Source organism: Protopterus annectens, chromosome 4.part1, assembly GCF_019279795.1.
Source record: "Protopterus annectens isolate FY-2018-M chromosome 4.part1, PAN1.0, whole genome shotgun sequence".
Taxonomy (NCBI): Eukaryota; Metazoa; Chordata; order Ceratodontiformes; family Protopteridae; genus Protopterus; species Protopterus annectens.
In genome coordinates, this window is record NC_056734.1 from 424882812 (window position 1) to 424905145 (window position 22334).

The following is a 22334-nucleotide window of genomic DNA, read 5'->3' on the forward strand; positions in this document are numbered from 1 at the left end:
ACCGTGCCCCTATGAATTCCAAGGTCTGTGTCGGATTTAGGCGGGACTTGGAAATGTTGATGGTGATCCTTAGATTGACTGCAAGAAGCATGAAGGAGTCTCTGGCCATGCAAAGTAGACGCTTGGTGGTAGCAGCGAGGAGCCAATCATCTAGGTAAGGAAACACCTGAATTCCCTGAAGCCTCAGGTGAGCCATTACTACTGCTATAACCTTGGTAAACACTCTGGGGGCTGTGGTGAGACCAAAGGGTAGGGCTCTGAACTGGAAATGATTGGCTCCCAGCCGGAAGCGAAGAAATCTCCTGGAGCTTCTGCAAATCTTGATGTGGTAGTAAACGTCCTGGAGGTCTATCGAGCACATCCAGTCGCATCCTTGGAGATAAGGTAGGATTGACTGTAGGGTGACCATCTGGAATTTCTGCTTGGCTACCAACAGGTTCAGGGTAGACAGGTCCGATATGGGTGTGAGGTCCCCCATCTTTATTGGCACTAAAAAGAACCTGGAGTAAATGCCAAATCAGGACTGATCTGGGGGGACCAATTTGATGGCCCGATTGTAAAGCAGCCTTGAATTTTGTGTGCTGCAGCCTACCTTTGAGCAGGTGGGACATCCGGGAGGCGCTTTGATTGTATAGGTTGGGCGATGAATGGGATGGAGTATCCTCTGAATATTATTTGGAGCACCCAATGGTCCGTTGTGATGGACTCCCAAGCTGTTAGGTGCAATGACAATCTTCCCCCAACTGTCTCCAGAGTAGGACAGTCAGGTAACCCTCTCAGGGTTGTTGCGCAGGTCGGTCTGAGAAGGTCTCCCTCGACCCAAAGTTCCTTGGACCCCCTCTGCCTCTGGGGTGGCATCTGTCTTATCCCCCTCTGCCTATAGGGGATGAGTTGCCCTGAGTGTCGCGGGAGAACTGAGATTTTTGGAACCACATCTTTTCTGCCCTCTCTGATTCCTAGAAAAGGATCTTTGAGGGCTAGAGAAGCAGACTCAGATGGCAGACAGAGTCTTCCCATCCTGCTCGCTCTGGAATAAGGTGTCACAAACTGTCTTCTCAAAAAGGGAGGAACCATCAAAGGGAGCATTCGTGAAAGACGCCATGAAGGGATCCATGAACTGACAGAGTTTGAGCCAGGCGTGCTGCCTCATAGCTACGCCAGTCCCAGCTGCCCTAGCCGCTCCTTCCGTGGCATAGGAAAGAAGACGCATGTATGTGTTATAAACGGATTTCAGAGTCAACACTTTTGCCGAAAACAGCCGCTTTTCCTCTGGCGACAAGGACTCTGGGGTGACATAGCGAATTCCGTGACCAGGTCTCGCTGGAGTCGAATGACGTGTGCCAAATAATTCAGCACTCGTATGGAAAACTTCGCTGAAGAAAAAACTCACTTCCCAAAGCGTTCCACCACCCTAGACTCTTTGTCTGGAGGCTGGACTGAAGAACTTTCCTGAGCCATTTCTCTCTTGGTGGCAGCCACCACCACCATAGCATCCACAGAGAATTCCTTGTACCAAGCCTGTCTGTCTGTGGGAGGAGAAAGGATCCTGTCTGGGCATTTGGGTATTGGCTCTATGGTGTCAGGCTCCTTCCATGCCCATGTGGTGATAAGATCCACTAATGGATCTGCAGGAGGGGACACCCAGGATGTAGATGGGCCTGTGCCAAAGGCCTCCAAGAATACTGACTCGTCCGTTGAGGGTTTTGGGGCTGACCAACCTCCCCTCTGGCGGAGGATTTCCATGATGTCTCCAAAGGAGACATCCTCGGGAGGTGACCTGGGGGAACCCTCACATTCATGCAAGTCAGTATCTTCTGTGAGGGAATCGGGGGGAGTCCATGTACCACCTCTTACATGAATTGTTATGTGGGGCCTCCTCAGCGTGACGCTCCGAAGAGGGCTTGTAAGTCATGGGGGGGGGGGTTCCACAATGGGATCCACCTGGGGGTCCTCTGGCATGGGCTGTCCCTGGGACAAGCTGATGGGAGTTGTGACCAAATCCAAGGCAGCCTGGGTGGAGTCCAAGGCAATGGGCTGGGGTTTCAATCCCTGGGAGAGAACCCTCTCCACCACGTCAAAGGCCAAAGGAGAGCACACCTCCTTGGCAACCAACAAGGAAGAAGTTCTTCCCAGCACCGTCATCAGGATTGCGGCAGAGACCAAGGTAGCCAGGGTTCTGAAGGAACGGCTCAGATCCGACAATGTCGGAGCCGAAGACATCTCCGTTCCCTCAGATGTGGCTCCCTGTTCCCAGCCCCGAGAGTTGCTCAGATCCAAGGAACTCAAGGTAACGGCCGGCGTCGAGGTTGGAGGAACCGTCGGTGCGGAACCCCCAGCTCCGAGGATCCTCGGATCCATAAACCCAGAGACCGATGGTCGGATCGGGAAAGGAGAGATAGGATGGAAGAAGAGCATAGAGGTCCCCTCTCCGGCCGGAATGGGGCCTGGCAAGACTTCCATTTGGATTTGGGTCCGAATAAATCTCCGCATCATCCTGTCTACATCAAGCTCCGATACACTCCGAGTCGACCGTGAGGAGGTGACCTACTAAGATCTGGCCCTGTGAGATGACCTCGAAGAAGGCCTCCGATCCAAGGGTTCCGTTGGCTCCGGGGAGAACCTTGGGGAATGGAGCCGAGGAGAAGTGGTCCTAACAACTTTCACAGGTGGACTGGAAAAAGGCTCCTGCTCAGGAGATTGCTTGCAGTGCCTCTCTACCCTTTTCTCTCTCTCTTTTTTGTCCTTGTCTGTAGTTTGTGTCCCCACCTCAGCAGGCTTAGAGGAAGGTTGAGTCCTAGCCTGGGGGGGTGGGGTGGGGGTTGGTCGGCTACAGGAGCCGATGTCGAGGCCATCGTCTCTAAGGCAGAAACTGGTAGCAGACCCTTGGTTACCAGTTTCGCCTTCCTCTCTTTAAGGGCTCTGGGATTGAACCCTGCACACACAGCACATAGCAAATTAAGATGGGGAACGCTAAGGCAAATAACACACACAGTGTGGCCATCAGCCAGTGAAAGCTTGTGGCCACACTCTGTGCATTTCTTGAACATTGGTTTAGTCTGGTCAGCCATAACACACTCCACTGAGCCAAACGCTAAACTAGACACACACACACACTCAGGGGTTGGCTAGGCCTAGTCCATTCAAGAAAGAAACTCAAACATTTTAAATACTTACTTTTCTTTTTTTTTTTTAAACAAACTGACAAGACGAAGGGGAGGAAGGGCTATCACAAACAACTACTCTCACACACTAGCTTAAGAATCTACCCAACTTGGAGCTATAGAGACCACGATGCATACGCATGAAGCAGCAAATGAGATCTGAGGGAAGGTAGGAGAGGTGAGGGATTATGGGTAAGGGCAGTAGCTTGGAGCAGATGTTTGATAAAATGTTGCCGGCTCGGATCCAATATGGATCCAAATACCCACAGGTTGCAGATAAATTAAGTTAACTATTTCAGATCAAGAAAAATAACCAGAGAAATTTTATGAAAATTTGTATAAACAGAGAAATGTGGAAACCAAGAAAGAGCACAAATGGAAATATTTATGGAAGACTACATTATGCCAAAGTTAGAGGTAAATTAGGTTCAACAACTAATAGTTAATATAAAAGGGGATGAGATAAAAATAGTGATGTATAATCAATCTTCAGGAAAGTCTCCAGGAACAGATGGTATTCCCATGGAAGTCTGAAAGTTAGGATGGAAGAAAGTAATACAGACTTGGAAGACTTTGTTTAGTAGTATTTTAAAAGAAGGGGAAACACCAACATCCTGCAAGAAAGCTGCAGTGGCTGTATTACCTAAGGACAGGAAAGACCAATCAAACCCAACTTCATACACACACATTTCAATTTTAAACCATGACTATAAAGTGTTTATGTCTATACTACCTATAAGAATGTCAAAGGTATTGCTAAAATTGATAGATATGGATTAATATGGTTTTGTGGAGAGGAGGCAAACAGTTGACAACATTAACAGAACACTGATGATCCAGAGAGAAGCAGATTGCAGGACATTGATGCTTGTAGGTCTTGATACCAAGAAAGCATTCCACAGAGTAAATTGAGATTTTATGAGTAGAGCAATGGAAGCATTTGCATTTCCTAATACAATAATGTTAATCAGGAGGATATATGAAGGATCGGCGGCAAAAATTAAAGCAGGGGGGTTCCTCTCTGATAGATGTGCCTGAAGAGTGGAGCCAGGCAGGAGTTTCCTGACTTCCATTTGCTGTTTGATTTATATTTAGAGCCACTGGCACAAAAAACAAGGGACTCATGATATGGCTGGTATGGTAATCAAGAAAAGGTGGCTATCTTGAGAGATTATATTATTTTGTACCTGATAAATCCAGAAAAGGACATCTCAGTACTGTGGAACATTTTGCGACAGTTTCAAGTCTTTGCAGGATATAACATTAATGAAGATAAAACAAAGGCTATAACTGTAAATTATGTACCCAAACATGAACTGGTTCAGCAATACACATTATTTATGGGGACACAATAAGATGAAGTACTTGGGAGTACAGATTAAAAAGGCTTTTTATGGCAGTTAAGGATATGTGGGAAGAGACTAAAGATAGCACAAAAACTGAGTAACTGGTAACCTTTTTTATGACTACAGATAGTAAGATACAAGCAGTGAAAATATTTTTAATCTCTATAGTTTTATATATGGGTCAGGCATACTTTTATCAACCAGATGAAAAGTTGTGGATAGCAATTAATAAAGAGTTGAAAGAATTTACCAGGGAGGGGAAGAGGGCAAGAGTTAAATGGGATAAGTTGATCCTTCCAAAAGAACAAGGTGGTTTAGGATTACCTAATTTGAGGAGATATTTTACAGCTACAAAGTTAAGGCTCATATACATAAAATAAGCAGAACGTTATAATTCAAAACAGAAAGGGATGATGATGAAGCTGGGGGTGATCAAGACATACAGAGATTGTTGTGTTTGGATGCAGATCCTTACGAAGAATAATAACCAAACAGACTATTACATTGATAAAGCAGAACATGCTCTAAGATCTAAGCCAACATGAGAATGGAGAAAGGAGATTTTGCCAATAGGGATGATGTTACTCTGTTGTGTTTTATGACACTCTATACATCAACCATATAACTTCTGTAACATAGTTGTTGTTGTGTCTTTCGGCTTTTCCCGATTAGGGGTCGTCACAGCAGAATTCCGGTCCGCTAATGATTGGCAGTAGACTTTTACGTGCAGAGTTGCTGGCCCTGACGCACAACCTTCAACAAAGGTACGCCCATTCACACGTCTCCACACAGAAGACGCTCTAGCTGAGAATCGAACAGGACAACATCTTACTGTGAGGCGACAACGCTACCGCAGCACCACCACCGCATAGTATACAACTATATTTCAAGTCAACATCTCTTGCACAATCTTTACTGCGTCTTATAACTTTCTATTTTGTCCTGCAGCTGGGTCATGTCTGATTAGACCATCTGTGCAGTTATTAAATATTCAAGAAACAGAAATAAACTACTGCTGAAGAAAAGTCTAACCAACATATGAAACCAGTGATCAAAAGCAAACAAAAACCCTTGCAGTTTTTTACATTCCTCATTTTCAACACACAATATAAATGTACAACAGGAAATAACTCAAAAGCAGGAGACAGCAAATGCGTTTTTCTTATACCTGCAATGCCTTTCATGATTGCCTTCAGTGGACCTTTTGTATACATTAATCCAACAAGAATGCCTGCAAGATGTCCAACAAATGATGATCTAGAAGGAAGAGAAAACAAATCATAAACAATTGATGTAGAAGGAAGGGAAAAACAAATCATAAGCAAATATTCCAAATGAAAATCACTGAAGTTGTGTGAAATACTCGTTATCTAGTAACACCCCCATTCAGTGTGACAGATGTACATTTCTCAGGAATCCAGTGATTTGATCCTCATAGATTATATATATATATATATATATATATACACACACACACACACATATGCATGCAAACATAGTAGTTTCATCCTCTTTACAAAATATACCTATGGCCTTGTCTGTAGATTGACTAACAGTCTTATTTTGTGTTATATAATGACAAACAACTGTATTCCATCTTATACAATATGATATGCAGCAAGTATTTTAAGGGCAAAACATACATTTTATATACATAACAAGCTCCTTTAGCCACATTCTGTAAAGCTAAATGAGAATATAAAAAACGTTGCTCACAACTCTTCAGAGAAGCACTAAATACTCTAGACACATGACTCTCAAGAAATTGAAGCACAATACACACACACTGATGTTATGGAACTTGTTGCCTTTCAATGCACACTTTGCCACCCTCAATAACGTATATCAATGAAAATTTAATAGTGGTTATGTAAATTTTTTTATTTTTTTATTTTATTTTACATTTGTTTTCCGGGAGAGTCTGACTGGGCATCAAACTCTTTTTCAGTGGAGGCCCGGGGAGAAAAGCTCCATTGTTAGTAGGCAATTTGTTAGTAGAAAAAAACAATCTTATAATACAATGAAGATAAAATTGTAACGCATTCATATTGGAAAAATACTACCATAGAAAAAGCTGGTTGAGTGGGAGACAAGACCTAGAATCTAAGGTAACAATGCTTCTAGAAGACAGTTTGTACAATAGTAGGGGGTAATGACATTGTGAACAATGAGTACAATTAGGATAATTAGTCATATTTACAGGTAACCTAGCAAACTGGAGACTTAATTTCTGCTAGATATAAACAGTGAGAATGGAAAGTAACCAAATGTAGTCAAATGACTTGAATTCAAGGCTCATTACAAAAACTTTTTTTTCCCCTTAAAGAGCTAGTTCCATGGTATGGGCTACCCATTCCCAGTACATGTACAAGTCCAGGAATTGGTAAGATGGGATTTAACATGATGCTTGAAATTTTTTAAACTAGTTAAAATTCTGAGTTTGAGAGGTGGGGCGTTCCACAGTTTAGCAATGTAGCAAGAGTATAGAGAGTCACCTGAGCCGTTTTTACTCCTGGTTACTTCAATTAGTGCTATATTGGTGGATCTTAGTGTACCGGTACTTTTATGGGGGTTTAGCAGGCCTTGTAGAGCTGAAGTTTTTTTGGGTTTATAGAACATTTGGTGAGCTGTAGACAGTTGTGTGAGGGTGAGTTGGTGGGGAAGTTCTAACCAAGATAGTTGTCTTAGAGGCTTACAATGATGAATTCTATTAGGGCAACTAGTGGCAAACTTGGCTATCTTATTATAGCAGGCATCTAGCTTGGTGAGGTCTGATTTGGAGAGGTTGGTAAAGATAGGTGAGGCGTACAACAGAGTTGACAGAAGACGAGTTCTGGATGTGGTTATTCTAGAGTTAGTGGTTAGGTAGGTTTTGCGTCCATATAAGGTATCTAATTTATTGTGTACTTTTTTATAGTTTGAGCAATGTGTAAGTCAAACTTCAGATTTTGATCTATAACACCAAGAAATTTGATGGATGATTAAACGTTTTCACAAACAACCTGCCTCCAACATACATATAGAATGATTGCCATGTAACAGCTTCAGTAAAGGATTTCATATTGCTGTTAACTGTCATATCCTCCTGAAAAAACATCAATGATCATTCAGAAGTTTTCATGTAAATGCCCTTAACTCTGACACAACCAGCTTCCCCACCACCAAAAGATACCCACCTATTGTGCATTCATTAAAGCTGGACTGGGATAAAAGAAAGAATAAATGAAGTATTTCACAATGTTGGTCTCAAACACATACACACTACACCTACTCCAACAGGCCTCATCAGTCATCATTTTTATAATGACTATATAAATGCTCCTTGCTTTCACACACAGACTGATCCTCCCAAAACCAATTAATTTTGCTGATCATTTCTGATATATGTCAGCAAAGACGCTAAAAGTAGTAATGGCCATAGTTCTGTATTTTGGCTTGTTGCTGTCATTCACTGCCCAGCATCCCAGACATCACAATAAATAAACTAAAGAAAAAAGTGACTGGATCCCTGTTGTTGGTAGACTGCCCTTTTGCCACTACCTTCAGATACATCCAGAATCCTGTATTTACAAAGATGAAAATACTTGTAAGAAAACAACTGTACTTGACAATGGAAACATCTGCTCTTTCTGACACTGATAGTCAAATGACTAGAGATTAGTACATATAAAACTAGATCAAGTGAACACAATAACAGATCTAATCTGCTTACATCATACAATAATGCATTGATCAGTCATATTCTGTTACAAAATGAAATGGAGAAAATAAAAAGTACAATGTTTCAATTTGAGATTAAGTTTTTAGTAATTCTAATAGAAAGCTGTAGGGTAATTACTTCCCAAGAACAATTAATGTACTAATGAAAAAAATACCTTGCAAGTATCCTAACACTGAGAAAGTATATATTAGTTTCCTACTAAAAATAAAAAAAGACATAGAAAAAAGTTATTTCATCATCCAGAGTTCTGTGTACTTGTGTTCTCAAAATAACTCATCACCTCCAGTTAAGGGGTTAATATGATCAGCCCTACATGCTAATCAATATTTGCTTGAGGATCTTTTAGGGATGCAGATAACTCTAGTTGAGTTTGGAGTTTACCACTTCTGGCAAGCTGCATACAGGACCAGGGTAATATTAAAGAGAAGTGGGTACAAAGCTTTTCTAGGACCATTTTAATTTTCTTGTCAATGAGGACCTGAACAATGCATTATTTCTAACCACATTTAACATTGGAAACCACTTGTAAGCACATTTTCAAGATTCTGCTGTGCAGGGCTTAAGATGTACGTGAAGGTAATACAAACAAAATGTAGGGATGTAGACCACTTTCTGTGTAATACTCCGTAAAGTCAAATAATAATCTCACTCAGCTTGTCCTTAAAATGTGATCTATTGGCAAAGTAACAAGGCAACCCAAAACAGCTAGAGGGACCTTTAAGGGAAGAACTTCGATAAAGGGTAAAAGTGTCTGGTGGACTGAATATGCACTGGGCTCCTAGATTAGCAATGTAAGGATATCATAAAGCTCCTTATCTACAGAATTTCTGTCACTATTACCAGATATTGATTGGGAAATTCTAGGATGCAGGATAACTGAAGTGATCGCCAAGTCTAAGTACTTCAAATGGCAGAAGGTTGTTCCTTCACACCATGGTACAAAAGCTAAATGAAGATGATGAATCCAGTAGAGTCAGTTGGTATAGGAACAAAGTTAAAATCTTCACCAAATGTAACCGATTCATCTGCTAGATGTTGTATAACTCTATGGTTATCACAAACTCCCATTCTAAGGTATGCATAAATAAATGAAGCTAATGGTACAGGACTTATCATACAGTCTACCAGTTATTCCTATCATTACCACATTAATACCATGAAAGGTCTTAGTTACATAGAGTATACCTTACCCACCTTTCTGTGAAAAATCAACACTCCTCTTTTTTTCCTTTTCTATAAGATGAGGAGCAGTACAAATACATCTACCACCTAGACAATCTAAAGTGTTTTAATGGAGATCAATGTGTTTCTTTCAGTAAGAAAATATCTGTGAGTAGCTCTCTTTAGCTAAACATATCCCTCTGACTCTTTTGATGAGGTTATTTAGTTCATTTGTGTTTAGAGGTAAAATCCTCATGACCTATTAACATGTGCAAAAACATCATTTGCCACAAAGAACATAAGAAAATCCAGTTCCAAACGTGAATGTTTGGTGTGTTCTAACTATAAATCTTCTCCTGGTTCCATCTGTGGAGCTGAGAATCCCAAACTAGCACAGTCAACATTATGTCAGTTAAGCCAGCTAGAGATCTGTCATAATGGAGGACGCAATAACCAGAACTTATAACAAGAGGACACCTACAAACCTATATACAGAGGAAATTCCAGAGCCACAAGATACATAATCTCCACAACACCTAACGATTTAATCTACAAAGAAAGTGCAGTCAATTCCCACAGGGAGATAAGCAAATCCAACTACTAGCTCTAAAATGACCACTTATTATACAGCAAAAAAATTAATACTCCTAACTTGATGAAGCACATGCATTATACTTTCCCACTTTGGACTGTAGTGCAAGTATTCACAAAGTACAAATATTAAGCAAATGAACAAAGCAACTATAAAGTTCTTCTTTATTTTTCTCAAATATTTTTTTTATTTTCAATTAAAATAACATTTACATAATATTTTTAAATATCATTTTAAACTATATGCAATATTTACAATAGCCTGACTTTCAATTATATACACTGTATGTTATTAAATATAGAATTAACAGATCAGTTATCAGAGATACAATACTGATTATTGCAGTGAGCCCAACAAAGATATAACCTTCTTCCAAGGATTATTTACCAGTGGCCTGGGATAGATTTGTAGTTCTTTGGTGTTTATTTCCATCAATGCAGCTGTCTTCAGTAAAGTGTAGAATTCTTCCAAGGTCAGGGGTCTTTTTGAATTCCACCTTCTGGTTACGCATTTCCTAGATATAGCAAGTATTGTCCATAACAAATACACATTTGTCTTATTCAGGTAGTGACCTTTATTTACATTTAGAATGATCAATACTTTAGTTAAGGTAAAGGATTCATTAAATAAAGCTTGTAAAAATGATTAATTTCATTCCAATATGATTTAATTTTATTACATTCATAAAAAATATGAATTCAGTCTGCATTATTTAACTTTTCACACCTCCAGCAAAAACCATTTGTAGTAGTACTGATCTTTTTAAATCTATCTGGTGTTAAAAATGCTCTAAGTATTTCCAATTAAATATTTTCCAGTACTGTGTGTTAGAGGTGTAATTAACTGATAGTAATATGTCAGCTTTAATTTCTTCTGTTAACTGCAATGACTGACCTTTTGCTAAGAACTGCCAGTTTGATGGTTTGGGAATTGTTTTATATGTTATTAACTCTTTATTTATATAGATGTGAAATTAAATTTTTCTTTTCACAACTATTATATATAAATTCATACAGAAAACTTATTAGATTTGGAATATCTTTAAATGAGGAATTATTAATTAATCTGCATAAATCTTGAGTGTACATTATAATGCTTTGTAAGGTTAACCAGTCCTGTGTTGGAATATTGTAAGCAGTTTTTATCATATGTATATCTAAAAAATTTAATTTATTTACACATTGAAACCAGAATAAGAATCTACTTAGTTCCCAAAAGGTTATTGTTTCCCTAGATATTTTGTGAGGAAAGTTCTTAGTGATGGTAAATGGGGTTAAAAGGTTAAACCAACATTTTAGATCTATGTTTGCATTGATAAGTTTCCTAAGGAATTTATGTAATGATTAATCAGTGTTGTTTTAGAAGGTTTTGTTATATTATATTGTATACTTGTGCATAGTATGTACCAGGGTTTGTTTGATTTGTCTACCATTAAAAATTTTTTAACAGATTAAATTAATTTGTTAATATAGGTGTTAATTCTTTCCAGTTGGCAAAATAATTTGGGTTTATCCAGTCTATTGTAGTTTTAAGCACATATGCTTTTATATATCTTTCTATTTCTGAGAAGTTCAATCCTCCTTGTTTCCAGGGTCTAATGTGATGCGTTAGAGCAACTCTATTCTTTTTGGGCTACCATAAAAATTTTACTAAACATGAGTTTATTTCTCTAAGAATGCATCTTTCAGGAATTAACTGTATTGCTAATGCTACATATAGTATTTTTGTCAATAAGACCATTTTTATTAATTGCAATCTGTCTTCAAAAGTTAATATAACTTTGTTCCACTTTTCTATATCTTTTATTGTTCCAATAATGTTTTTATAATTTATTAATATTGTTTAATTTATAGTTTTCCATAACACTATTCCTAAATAATATAGCATAAGTTCTTGCTTTCCTATGATGGATTTATCTGTAAATTGTAGTTCTTTTTCCTTATTAAAGTACAGACCTGAAATCTTATAAAATTTCTCCATTACTTCTTCTAGCTCTCCTAATGACTCTCTGGAGTTTGATATGGTTAATAAAATATCATCGGCAAAAAGCATTATTTTAGATATGTGCTGGTCACAGACTTCTATTCCTTTCATTCTTGGATTATTGCGTATTATTTCTGCAAGTATTTCTATAGCCAAAGCAAATAAAATAGGAGAAATGGGGCATCCTTGTTTAGTACCTTTTGTTATATGGATAGATTCTGAGGTGAAAGGACATAATTTAATGTAGGCTAAGTTATTAATATATATGTTTTTTAGTAATAAGATGAAGGGAGGAGGAAATTCAAATAATGCTAAAGTTTTAAATAGATATTCCCAGTTGAGGGAATCAAAGGCTTTTTCTATGTCTAATCCATTTACAAGTGTTTCTCTATCTTCTTTATTCACATAATCTGTAAGAGTAAGTATCCTTTTAATATTATCATGTGTGTGCCTGTTATATAAAAATCCAGTTTGATCATTATTAATTGTCTTTGATAGTGGGATTTTCATTCTGTTAGCTAGTATTGACATAAACATTTTGTTCAGTAATGATATAGGTTTGCATGAGGTGCAACGGTCTGATGGTTTATTATCTTTTAGAATTGGTGCTATGAGAGAATATTTCCATGAAGGTGGTATTTTTGCTTCAGACTGGACTTTTAGCAATGTTTTATGAAAAAGGAAGAATACTGTTGAAGGGAAGAGTTTGTAAATTTCCGTAATTACACCATCTATCCCTGGAGCTTTGTTACATTTACTTTCTTTTAGCTTGTCAACAATTTCTTTGTAGGATATAGGTTTTTGTAGGTTTAGTTTTAAGTTTTCGGGATTTTCTTTATATCGATAAGGTTTGTATCTAAGTTTATTTGGTTGGTATCTAAATCTTCTTTTTTGTAGTGCTCCATACAATGGAAATGAAATGCTTCAAGGATGTCTCCTATATCTGATACTTTTTCCCTTTTTTTTCAATGATGTATACTACTAATGTTATTTGCTTTAGATTGTATTTTAATTATTGTAGATAAGTTATGTAGATATCTGGGGGAGGTGGCTAATGAGTTTATTTTTAATTTTTCCAAGAGTAGACAAGTTGTGTGTGTTAGAATTTCATTATATTTTTTATTTAATTCCTCTATTTCTTTTTTGACTTCTGGACAATTCTAATTTATTTTTAGAATTTGCTGTCAAGAGTTTGGACTGCAAGTCTAATGATTCAGATTCCCACTCTCTAACTTTGTTTTTGTACCAGCTAAGGGTCTTACCAAATAAATACACTTTTAATGAGTCCCAAACCATGACTCTACTGATTTCTGTTGTATTATTAATTTCAAGAAATAACTGTAGTTCTGACAACATCCAGGGTCTGAATTCTTTAATTTTAGTGACATATGATGGAATTCTAGTTGAGAGGATTAAAGGTTTAAACTCTATTTGGAGCTTCATTATCAGAGAGTCATGATCTGAGAAGGGGCATGGTACTATTGAGAAGTTGAGGATTTTTGTTTGTAAATCTTGAACTACGAATAATTTGTCTATTCTGGTTTGTGTTCCAAATCTATGGTCTTTATGGGAAAATAATAAGGATTTATCATATTTTACTTTAAAAGTGTCAATGAAATGAAATAAATCAATCCATTTTTTTAAGGATTTTGAAATAGTTGCTATGCGAAAAGACTTCTTGGTGGTTTCAGAAGCTTCTAAGGTACAACTAAAGTCTCCTCCCAGTATAAGACTTCCTTTATAATTGTTGGAAATAAAATCTAGGTGATTTTTAACTGTTCGCGCTCTAATTCTTGGCAACCAATATAGATTAGCTAAGGTCCATATTCTGTTATTAAATTTAATTATAACAAATGCTAGTAGACCTTCTTTTGTCTTCATATTTATAAATAACTTTTGGAGAGATTATGTTTTTCTTCCAGAGAATTGATAATCCTTTTGTTTTTGTTCTATAAGAAGATTGCTCTATAACTGAATAGTCCTTAGTGTTCCAAATAAAGCTATCATTAGTCTTAAAATGCATTTTCTGGAACAATACTACTTGTGCCTTATTTAGATTTAAATATTTTAGTAAGTCTGATGTTTTATTTGCATTATTTAAGCCATTAGTATTTAATGATAAGAATGTTAAATCCATTTCAAGTTATTGTTGGAAAAAACTTTTTGCTTCTTTTTTTTTATTTTGATTATAGTAGTTATACCATATTCTCTGATAACATTGGGTATTATTTTTGTGTGTGTAAACTTGGGAGTGTAATTTAATGGTCTTTCTTCTTTAAATATAAGTAGGGTGAAATTCTGGTCAGGCTTTCAAAAAGTACTTCTATAAAACATTAATTCTAAAGTATCAAATACAAGTAAATATGAATTTTCCATTAAACATGGAATGAAAGTCATTCCTAATCCAATAGATAAAGATATATCTATTGGATTATTACTCATACCTTTAACCAACAATATCAACTGCGCTCCATATGTTAAATTATTATATGGAGAATTTTCTTAAAAGAGGTATGAAATTCAATATTATTCTATTATTGTTCTATAGTATTTTATATATCAGGATAGAATGCTAGTAGTGTAAACAATGACTATGTTGACTTAGAAAATATCCAATATTTAGTTACCCTTAAGAGATCCCAAACATGTCAGATATGTCATTTTGGATACATTAAATGCAACAGAGGAGCATACACTAAATAAGCCATCAACAAATAGATTATTACTAAAATAATTTGACTAAAAGGACTCTACAGGAGACAATGAGTGATTACCAATGAAATATGAATTTACTGTAGGTGTACTGTCTTCCTTTACTTTCCCCACTCTTCAGCTCACCAACTTCAACTTACACTTATGAAAAGACCTGGCTTATCAGTGGTATCCTGACTCAGAGTAGAGGCATCCTACATTCTAGTGTGCAGTGCTTTTACATATTCATAGATTTACAAAGCAGAGTCTAAGAATGAACAATGATCACCCTCACAATTCCCATCCTGCATAGGGCACCTCCTGCTTCCAGAATGGGTAATCACATCAGGTCTAGAATTAATGTGAAGGCACCTATATGGTAATCAAGACTTGCCTTAGGTAAGTATTAAATAGTATTTAGAGCATCTTAGAGAGTTCTCGGGGCAGTTAGAATACTCTTAAGCCTCTCCTCCCATGACCAAAAACAGAGATTTCCCTTCCCTTTCTTTCCCTTGTTTTAAATCAGTACTAATAAAAGAAATTCTGCAAACATACGTAAACATATAATAACATTCAGTAGTCCGTCTTGTACATGACTCGCAATCCATTAAACAAGTCAGTGACTAACATCACTTTAGTAAACATTATAAAGACAAATTAGAAATAATTTCCTAGCTCTTTAAATTTTCTGATAAAGCAAAAAGTTAACAATAAGCTATTTTAACTAAAAGTATAAAGCATTTCAATTTTTCCTTGCATGTATACATTTATACTTATATTGTAGTGTCAATAGCTGTCTTTGAAATCTGTACAATACTTCACTTCTTCAAATCAGTCCTTTTTCAATTCAGGTTTTGTTTCGTCAAAATGGCAACAATATTTCAAGGGCACAATTAATATTTAGACTGATGTTTCAAATAAATAACTTGTCAGTTGCCAGTTGAGTTAGTTTAGAATGTATGGTTAGTGCAAATATAGCATGTTGCAAAAATAATATGTATTTTTTCATGTGCTCTAGAGACTGTCATATGCAAATGTCATATATAATGTAGCATATATCGAGCAGATAGCTTATGTATTCAGGTTGTTAAAGTAAATTATGCTTATTAATCGGGCAGTTTCATTTAAATTCACAAGTAATTTGGGGACATTTCAGTTGAGTTTCCAGGAATGTGTAGTCCAATGTGAGTAACTGAGTCCACTTTTTGTCATAAACATATGTCACAATTCATTAAACTAAGCAGAGTCTTACATCTGTCTAATAATCATTATAAAGACAAAACATAGTAATTTTCTAGCTCTTCAAACTTTCTGATATCGCAAAATGTTGACAGTAAGCTATTTTAACTGAAAGACTAAAACATTTCAATACTTCCTTGTGAATATATATTTTAACTTTTACTGTAGTGTCAAGAACTGTCTTTGAAATCTATGCATTACTTCACTTCTTTCAAGTCATTCATTTTACATTTCAGATTATATTTTGTCAAAATGTCAATAGCATTTCAAGGGTAAAGTTAATTTTTAAACTGATATTTTAAATGAATAGCTATCAGTTACCAAGTGAGTTTGTACAGAGTGTGAGGTAACTGCAAAGATAACATGTTGCAAAAAGTAATATGTATCTTTTCATGTGCTCTAGAGACTGACAATTTCAAATAACATATAAAATGTAACCTTTACAGTGCAGACAGCTTGTGAAATCAGCATGGTAAAGTGAGTTGTTGTTCTTTTGGCTTTTCCTTGTTAGGGGTTGCCATAGCGGAACTCCGGTCCGCTAATGACTGGCAGTAAATTTTTACGGTGCCGAGGTACCATCCCGACGCCCAACCTTCAACAAAGGCACGCCCATTCACGCATGTCTTTCGAACACCACTCGACTGCGGGGAGGACATGCAGAATCCACACAGAAGGCGCTCCAGCTGAGAATCGAACGGGAGAACCTCTTGCTGTGAGGCAACAACTGAGTAATACTTTTTAATCAAACAGCTACATTTCAGTGCACATGTACTTTGGGAACATTTAAGTTGTGAGGATAAATCATAAAATATTTACAAATAATCCTATTATATATCTATTTTACCTTGTTTAGGTTGCTTTTCATTTTAATAACTAAACATTACTTTTTCTTATTATTTATCTGTGAGGCTAAATGTACTTCGCAGATTCACAGTGTCCTGAGAAACTGCAGAAATTGTTTACTATTGCTATGGCAACGCACTTAGAATTTGAAGAAAGCTTCACTTCTCTTAACCAACAGTGCATTTTTCCCTCCTTTTTTTATGTATTTGTTAATACCAAAAGGAAATAATTCAAAGGACATATGTATATGAATGGAACATTTCAGAGTTAATCACGAACATGTCCCCAACCCCAGTAAGCATAACAGTGACTATCATTAATCTAATGAATATTGTAATAACAATTAATTAAGTTCACTATTCCAATTAGTCTACCTTAAAACTAGTTTATTTTAGACTATTATTTATCTATGTATAGATAGTGAGTTATTAAATATATACAGACTATATTAGTATAGTAAATAGGAGAGAATTTAGACAAGGTGCAGTTAAAATAAATAACGAGAAAAGAGAGAAACAAAATAGAAAATTAAGAGAAAATACACATACTATGTATGTTGATTTACAGTATAAATATTTTATATGCTATAAAACCCTCCTTCTGTGAAAGAAAAGTACCCTGTTTTACATACCTGAAGTAATGTGAAAACTCTCATGTGTCATCTATTTTCAAAAAACATAAAGATTTCAGTAGTTAGTTACCTTTGTTTTAAAATTCCAAGCAGTAAAATTGGTCCTTTAAAGTAATGTTAAAACAATTCATATCATAGTAGATGGTTTGAGAGATTTGGCTGTAACAGTATCAGTTTTTTGCTTCTTCTTTTTGACATCTGTCCAGACATTTGTTTCTTTTGTTCTCTTGACAGAAGGTGACATCCAATCCATATCCTCTCTTAAAGTAATCACATTATTAGTTTTAATAAATGAAGAGGCTTCCTCTAAGTCAATAAAAGTTCTCATCTCGTTGGCATACAGTATTCTTATCTAAGCTGGATATGCAAATTGTACCTTGATGTTATTTTGTTTTAGAAACTTTATCATTGGCCACACTTTTTTCCTTTGTTCCATTATTCTAGATGAATAGTCATTATCAAATCTTATCAGGCTCTGTTTATATTTTAGAGATGCCTTCCTCCAAGCAGATCTTAAACTCAGTTCCTTGTCCAAGTATGAAAGAAATTTGATAATTATTGACCTAGGAGGAGAGTGTATGTCAGGCCTGGCAAGCCGGTACGTAAAAATCAAATGACAATCATTAGCAGACCGGAGTTCCGCTGTGGCGACCCCTAACCGGGAAAAGCCGAAAGACCCAAACAAACAAAAATTGACCTAGGAGGAGAGTTTGAGTTAGTGGCAGGTTTCCCAAAAGCTCTGTGTGCCCTTTCAATGCCAAAGGAAAGTCCCTCTTTTAAATTTAAAAAGTCAGGGATCCAGCTTGATAAAAAGGAAATAATATCCTCACCTTCTGCGTTTTCTGTTTATGAAGCAGTTCTTTCTGTGCTTCCTCTTCCTTAAGTCTGCTTTCTAAGTCATTTAGAGAAACCTCTGTTCCTGTTATCCTTGTCTGGTGGTGTTGTAGCATTTCCTTGAGGGTGTCAGCCTGTTTTTGACTGCTTGTTTTAAGATTTTCCAAGTTCTCTTTAAAATCATCCATCTTCAAAGACAACTCCTGCAGGGTAGATGCCATCTGCTGTAGTTCCTTCTTTAAGGCAGCATCCTGGTGAGAATTCTTTGACTTGCTCATTTTAACAAGTGAATATATCTCCAAGCTTTTTGACAGGAAATTATTTGTAAAACTTCATCAAAGTTTCTAATTATATAAATTAGTCCTATATCTATAAGATTTTATACTTTGAAGAAAAAAAATATTTTTCCTGTCTTATTTAACTAGTTATATGGAGCTCTAAAAGACTGCTGCTTTCAGTTAGCCATTCAGGCTCCGCCCTATAAAGTTCTTCTAAGGGCTTAACATTCCTGTTTTCATGACATAGCAAACTGAATGGCAAGAAAGCTACTTGCAAATCTCAGCATACACCATACTAAAAGGAGAGTCCATTGTTAGTAACCCTTAGCCATTGAGAGTAAAATGAGGGTGTGGCACTGGTACATTTGGCTGAATAAAGGTTTTGAATCACCAGAATACAAAAAGAAGCTTTCTAAAAAGAAAAGTCACTAAATGGCTAAAATTTACTTCACATTGTTTTGCAGCAAAAGCAAATAATTACATAAAAAGATGAACCATAGTTGCAGTGCAGCAAATGAGTACATCAAAACTTAACAAAATATTTTCCTGAAGTCACAGTCAAGCTGTCTTACAAAAAAAAATCAATAAAAGGACAAGAATATTTACAATTCTGTACAGCCAGTGGCCAACACAGATGGCTACTATAATAAGAACTGTACTCAGTTTCCTGCTTGATGCAAGGTAACCTCCATCATTAGCATTCAACACACCCCTTGGCCACTCCATGTGGTCCATGAAAAAATGAGGATGTGGTTGTGGTGGGTTGCAACTGTTATTTTCTTGTCTTGTAGTATAGCTTATGTTGTATTTTTGTGCTACTTTTATCTTGTAGACAGTATATATATTTAAAGAAAATATACATATATGAAGGTGTAATTACATGAAGGCTGTAACTGTGTAAATGATAAGTGCACATTTATGTAAATAATCCCTACGCTTTTCTTGGTAAGTACCATGAGGTCTTTTACATCCACCAGAGCTATCATCAACTCAAGCATATGAGATCTTGGTATAATGTCTCATCCATCCAAAGGACTACACACTCAAGGGTGCAGCACCCCAATTATGCTGTACTGCAGTCCCAATGTTGAAAAATTAATTCAAGTACTTAGTTTGGGAATGCAACCCACAATCTTGCCAATCTTCAAGCACCAAAGGCAGGTATGTCACTGTCGAGCCATTGACACTACTTGTACGTAATAAACGGGGGGGGGGGGGTGGGCTGGTATGAAAAATGTGGAAATATTAACATAATCTTGTCCAATTTATTCTTAAGCTGTGAACAAATTCATTCTCTTGTCCATATCACCTTTGTGTTTGCTGTTCCTGAAGCCCTATTTTATATTTTATTTTACTTACATTTCAGTTATCAGAGTATAGCAATAATGACAGAAAACATGACCAACTGCAGACTCAGCTTGCATTACATACAAAACAGTAACATCATGAGTTTTCAAGGGAACCATAATCAATAACCATATGGTACAAATCAATGTGGATCTAGGACTTGGAGAGTTGTGAAACTCAGTAACTAGCTTTTCATCAAAAAGGAAACAGGATTATTTCAATTCTATTTAAATATTTTCATTGCACTTACAGTGACCTGTGTGGTGATACTTCTTTATACTTTTCTGCTCTGTTCCATGTTTTAGCCAAAAGTTATCTGTTTGCATTTTTCAGTTTGTTTATTCTGCACTCCTAATTCCATAAGCAGAACTGCTTGTAAAGGCTATCCATTTGTATTTAAAACTCTGTTGGGTGACAGTCTTGTAGTTTAATTCACAGCTGTGGCAGGACTGTGTACTACTACAGATCAGAGCCTTAGTAATTTATTAATGCATGTTTTCCATAAATGGTGTTACTGGTAAATGTCTCCATAGTCCGGTGCCTTAACCTGCAGAAGAAGTTCAATAGTGAGATAATTATCTGTTCTAGTTTGTGCTTTAGTGCTTTTATATTCTAGTTATCATTTACCTGCTTAAAGTTGTACTCTGTGTATGCCTCATCACCTACTAACACATTAAGCTGCTTGTGAAGTTTCTGAAAAAGCTCTAATATTGCCTTTGTTTGACTGGATACCTATCTAGCTAGCCTGCTTGTTCCTTGAAAAACATTCTCAATCCTGCCATTCTTTTGCTGTGGTGGTTTTATAAGGCTGTCTCTGTCTGGCCTTCACCATTTATGGTAACCCGATTTCCACTCTTTCATCGCTATTGTCTGCTGTATGAGTTATTTATGTACTCTTCCCATCAACTGTTTTCCACAGACCCAAAATTAGCTAGCCAGTACTGCTCCCGAGTAAACCTCCTTTACTACATGTCGTCTCCTTCACACTTCCCTAGAACTCAACAAAGCTTGGAATCTTAGCCTGCATTCCAAAAGAGTTTCTCCTGTATCCAGAGCCATTCAGGCAAAGTTAAGTACCTTTGATTGCTAAATCACACTTGCTTAAGTTATTTAAGGGATCACCGTTTCCTGCTTTTGTGTGTGCATTTCAAAGATTTTTTTGCAAAAACATTGCTGTTCCTCTCACTGTTACTGCTATAGCACTGTCTTGAATTTACTTTTAGTGAGAGACTTCCAGCTAGCTGTTTAATTTTTGGTAGCATTGCACTTGTGGGTCTCTTCTACTGTGCTTTTACATTAGGATGACTGGATGTATTCATCTTGTAGTTTAAGGGGTTTGTCTGGTTTAGATGAGTTGGGAAATACACACAAGGACTTGTAGTGGAGTAATGTTATTGCTAGAGGGCTCATTAGTTAGTCTACTGTTTTTTCTGTACAGCTATACATTTTGTGCATTTGCGTTGCTTAGCAGTGTTTTGTACAGTTGCAAATACCTAGAGAGTAAATTTTCCCTATGAAACAGTCCATAAAACTACATCCTGTAAAGCAGCAATATAGAGCTTACCTTATGCTCTGACAACCTTTGAGTAGCTAGTTTGGTGTCAAGTAGCAATACCTACAGATTTAGTAGAATTCAGTACTGTGTAAACATTAAAGTTAGTGCAATTTAGAACTGTTTAGCATAACGTTTCCTAATAAAGCAGCCTTATTAGCCCGAATGAAAGCACCCTTAACAGCCTTCTAACTCCAAATACAGCAACCACTGTAGCTCACCAATCAAAGGACTAGACAGTATGGATATGCAATTTCCTACCTTCTTTGAAACCAGCTTCATGGATATGGGTATCTCGAGACAATGTAGAAATTGTGTCATGTTTATTGAAAACCACTTAATCCTTAAAGAAGCAGATTCAGTATGTGTGAGGTGTACATATGACATGGGAGGCAAAACTCTTGCATACAAGCACACATCAGGTTGTCTAAACACACACGCACACAACATCCACTTCACACAGCACACAATATACTCAGACTAATGTATGCTAAAGCAGTCAAAAGCAATTTTCCTAAACAAAGATCACCAGTTGTCAAAGCTATGCCTCAGCAAGTCCAAAGACACTCATAAAAAAACACCTAACACCACCCATACTATCACTCTCAGTGGAGCCCCAAACACTAATCCCCTAAGGGAAGTAAACACACTTCCCAAGATTCTCGTCATAGGGGACTCCATTTTAAGATATGCTGATGCTCCTCTAACCAGGCTGAACAAGGAGAAGAAAACAGTTACTTGTTTGGAGCCAGGATCTGCCAAATCATGCACAAACACAAGTCGTTACACCACAAATACCAGTATAATTCCATCATAGTCTATGGAGGTGTAAATGACCTGAGATGTACCTCCCTGGACTATATGAAGAGAGACATTATGGAGCTTTTTCAGGCTGGCATGAGCCTAGTACTGAGCAGCACATTACCATCACTGAGGATGATGCCACTATATGAGC

At 36.9% G+C, this 22334-nt stretch overlaps 1 protein-coding gene across 3 annotated transcripts in view; it reads right to left on the reverse strand.

Annotated features, from left to right (window-relative positions):
* RHBDD1 (rhomboid domain containing 1) overlaps positions 1-22334 on the reverse strand; it is a 1445444-nt gene that overhangs the window by 603020 nt on the left and 820090 nt on the right. For all 3 annotated transcript variants that reach the window (XM_044070240.1, XM_044070239.1, XM_044070237.1), the window contains one exon: positions 5676-5764. In XM_044070240.1, the coding sequence (XP_043926175.1) occupies positions 5676-5764 (89 nt within the window). The remainder of the gene's footprint in view (positions 1-5675; positions 5765-22334) is intronic.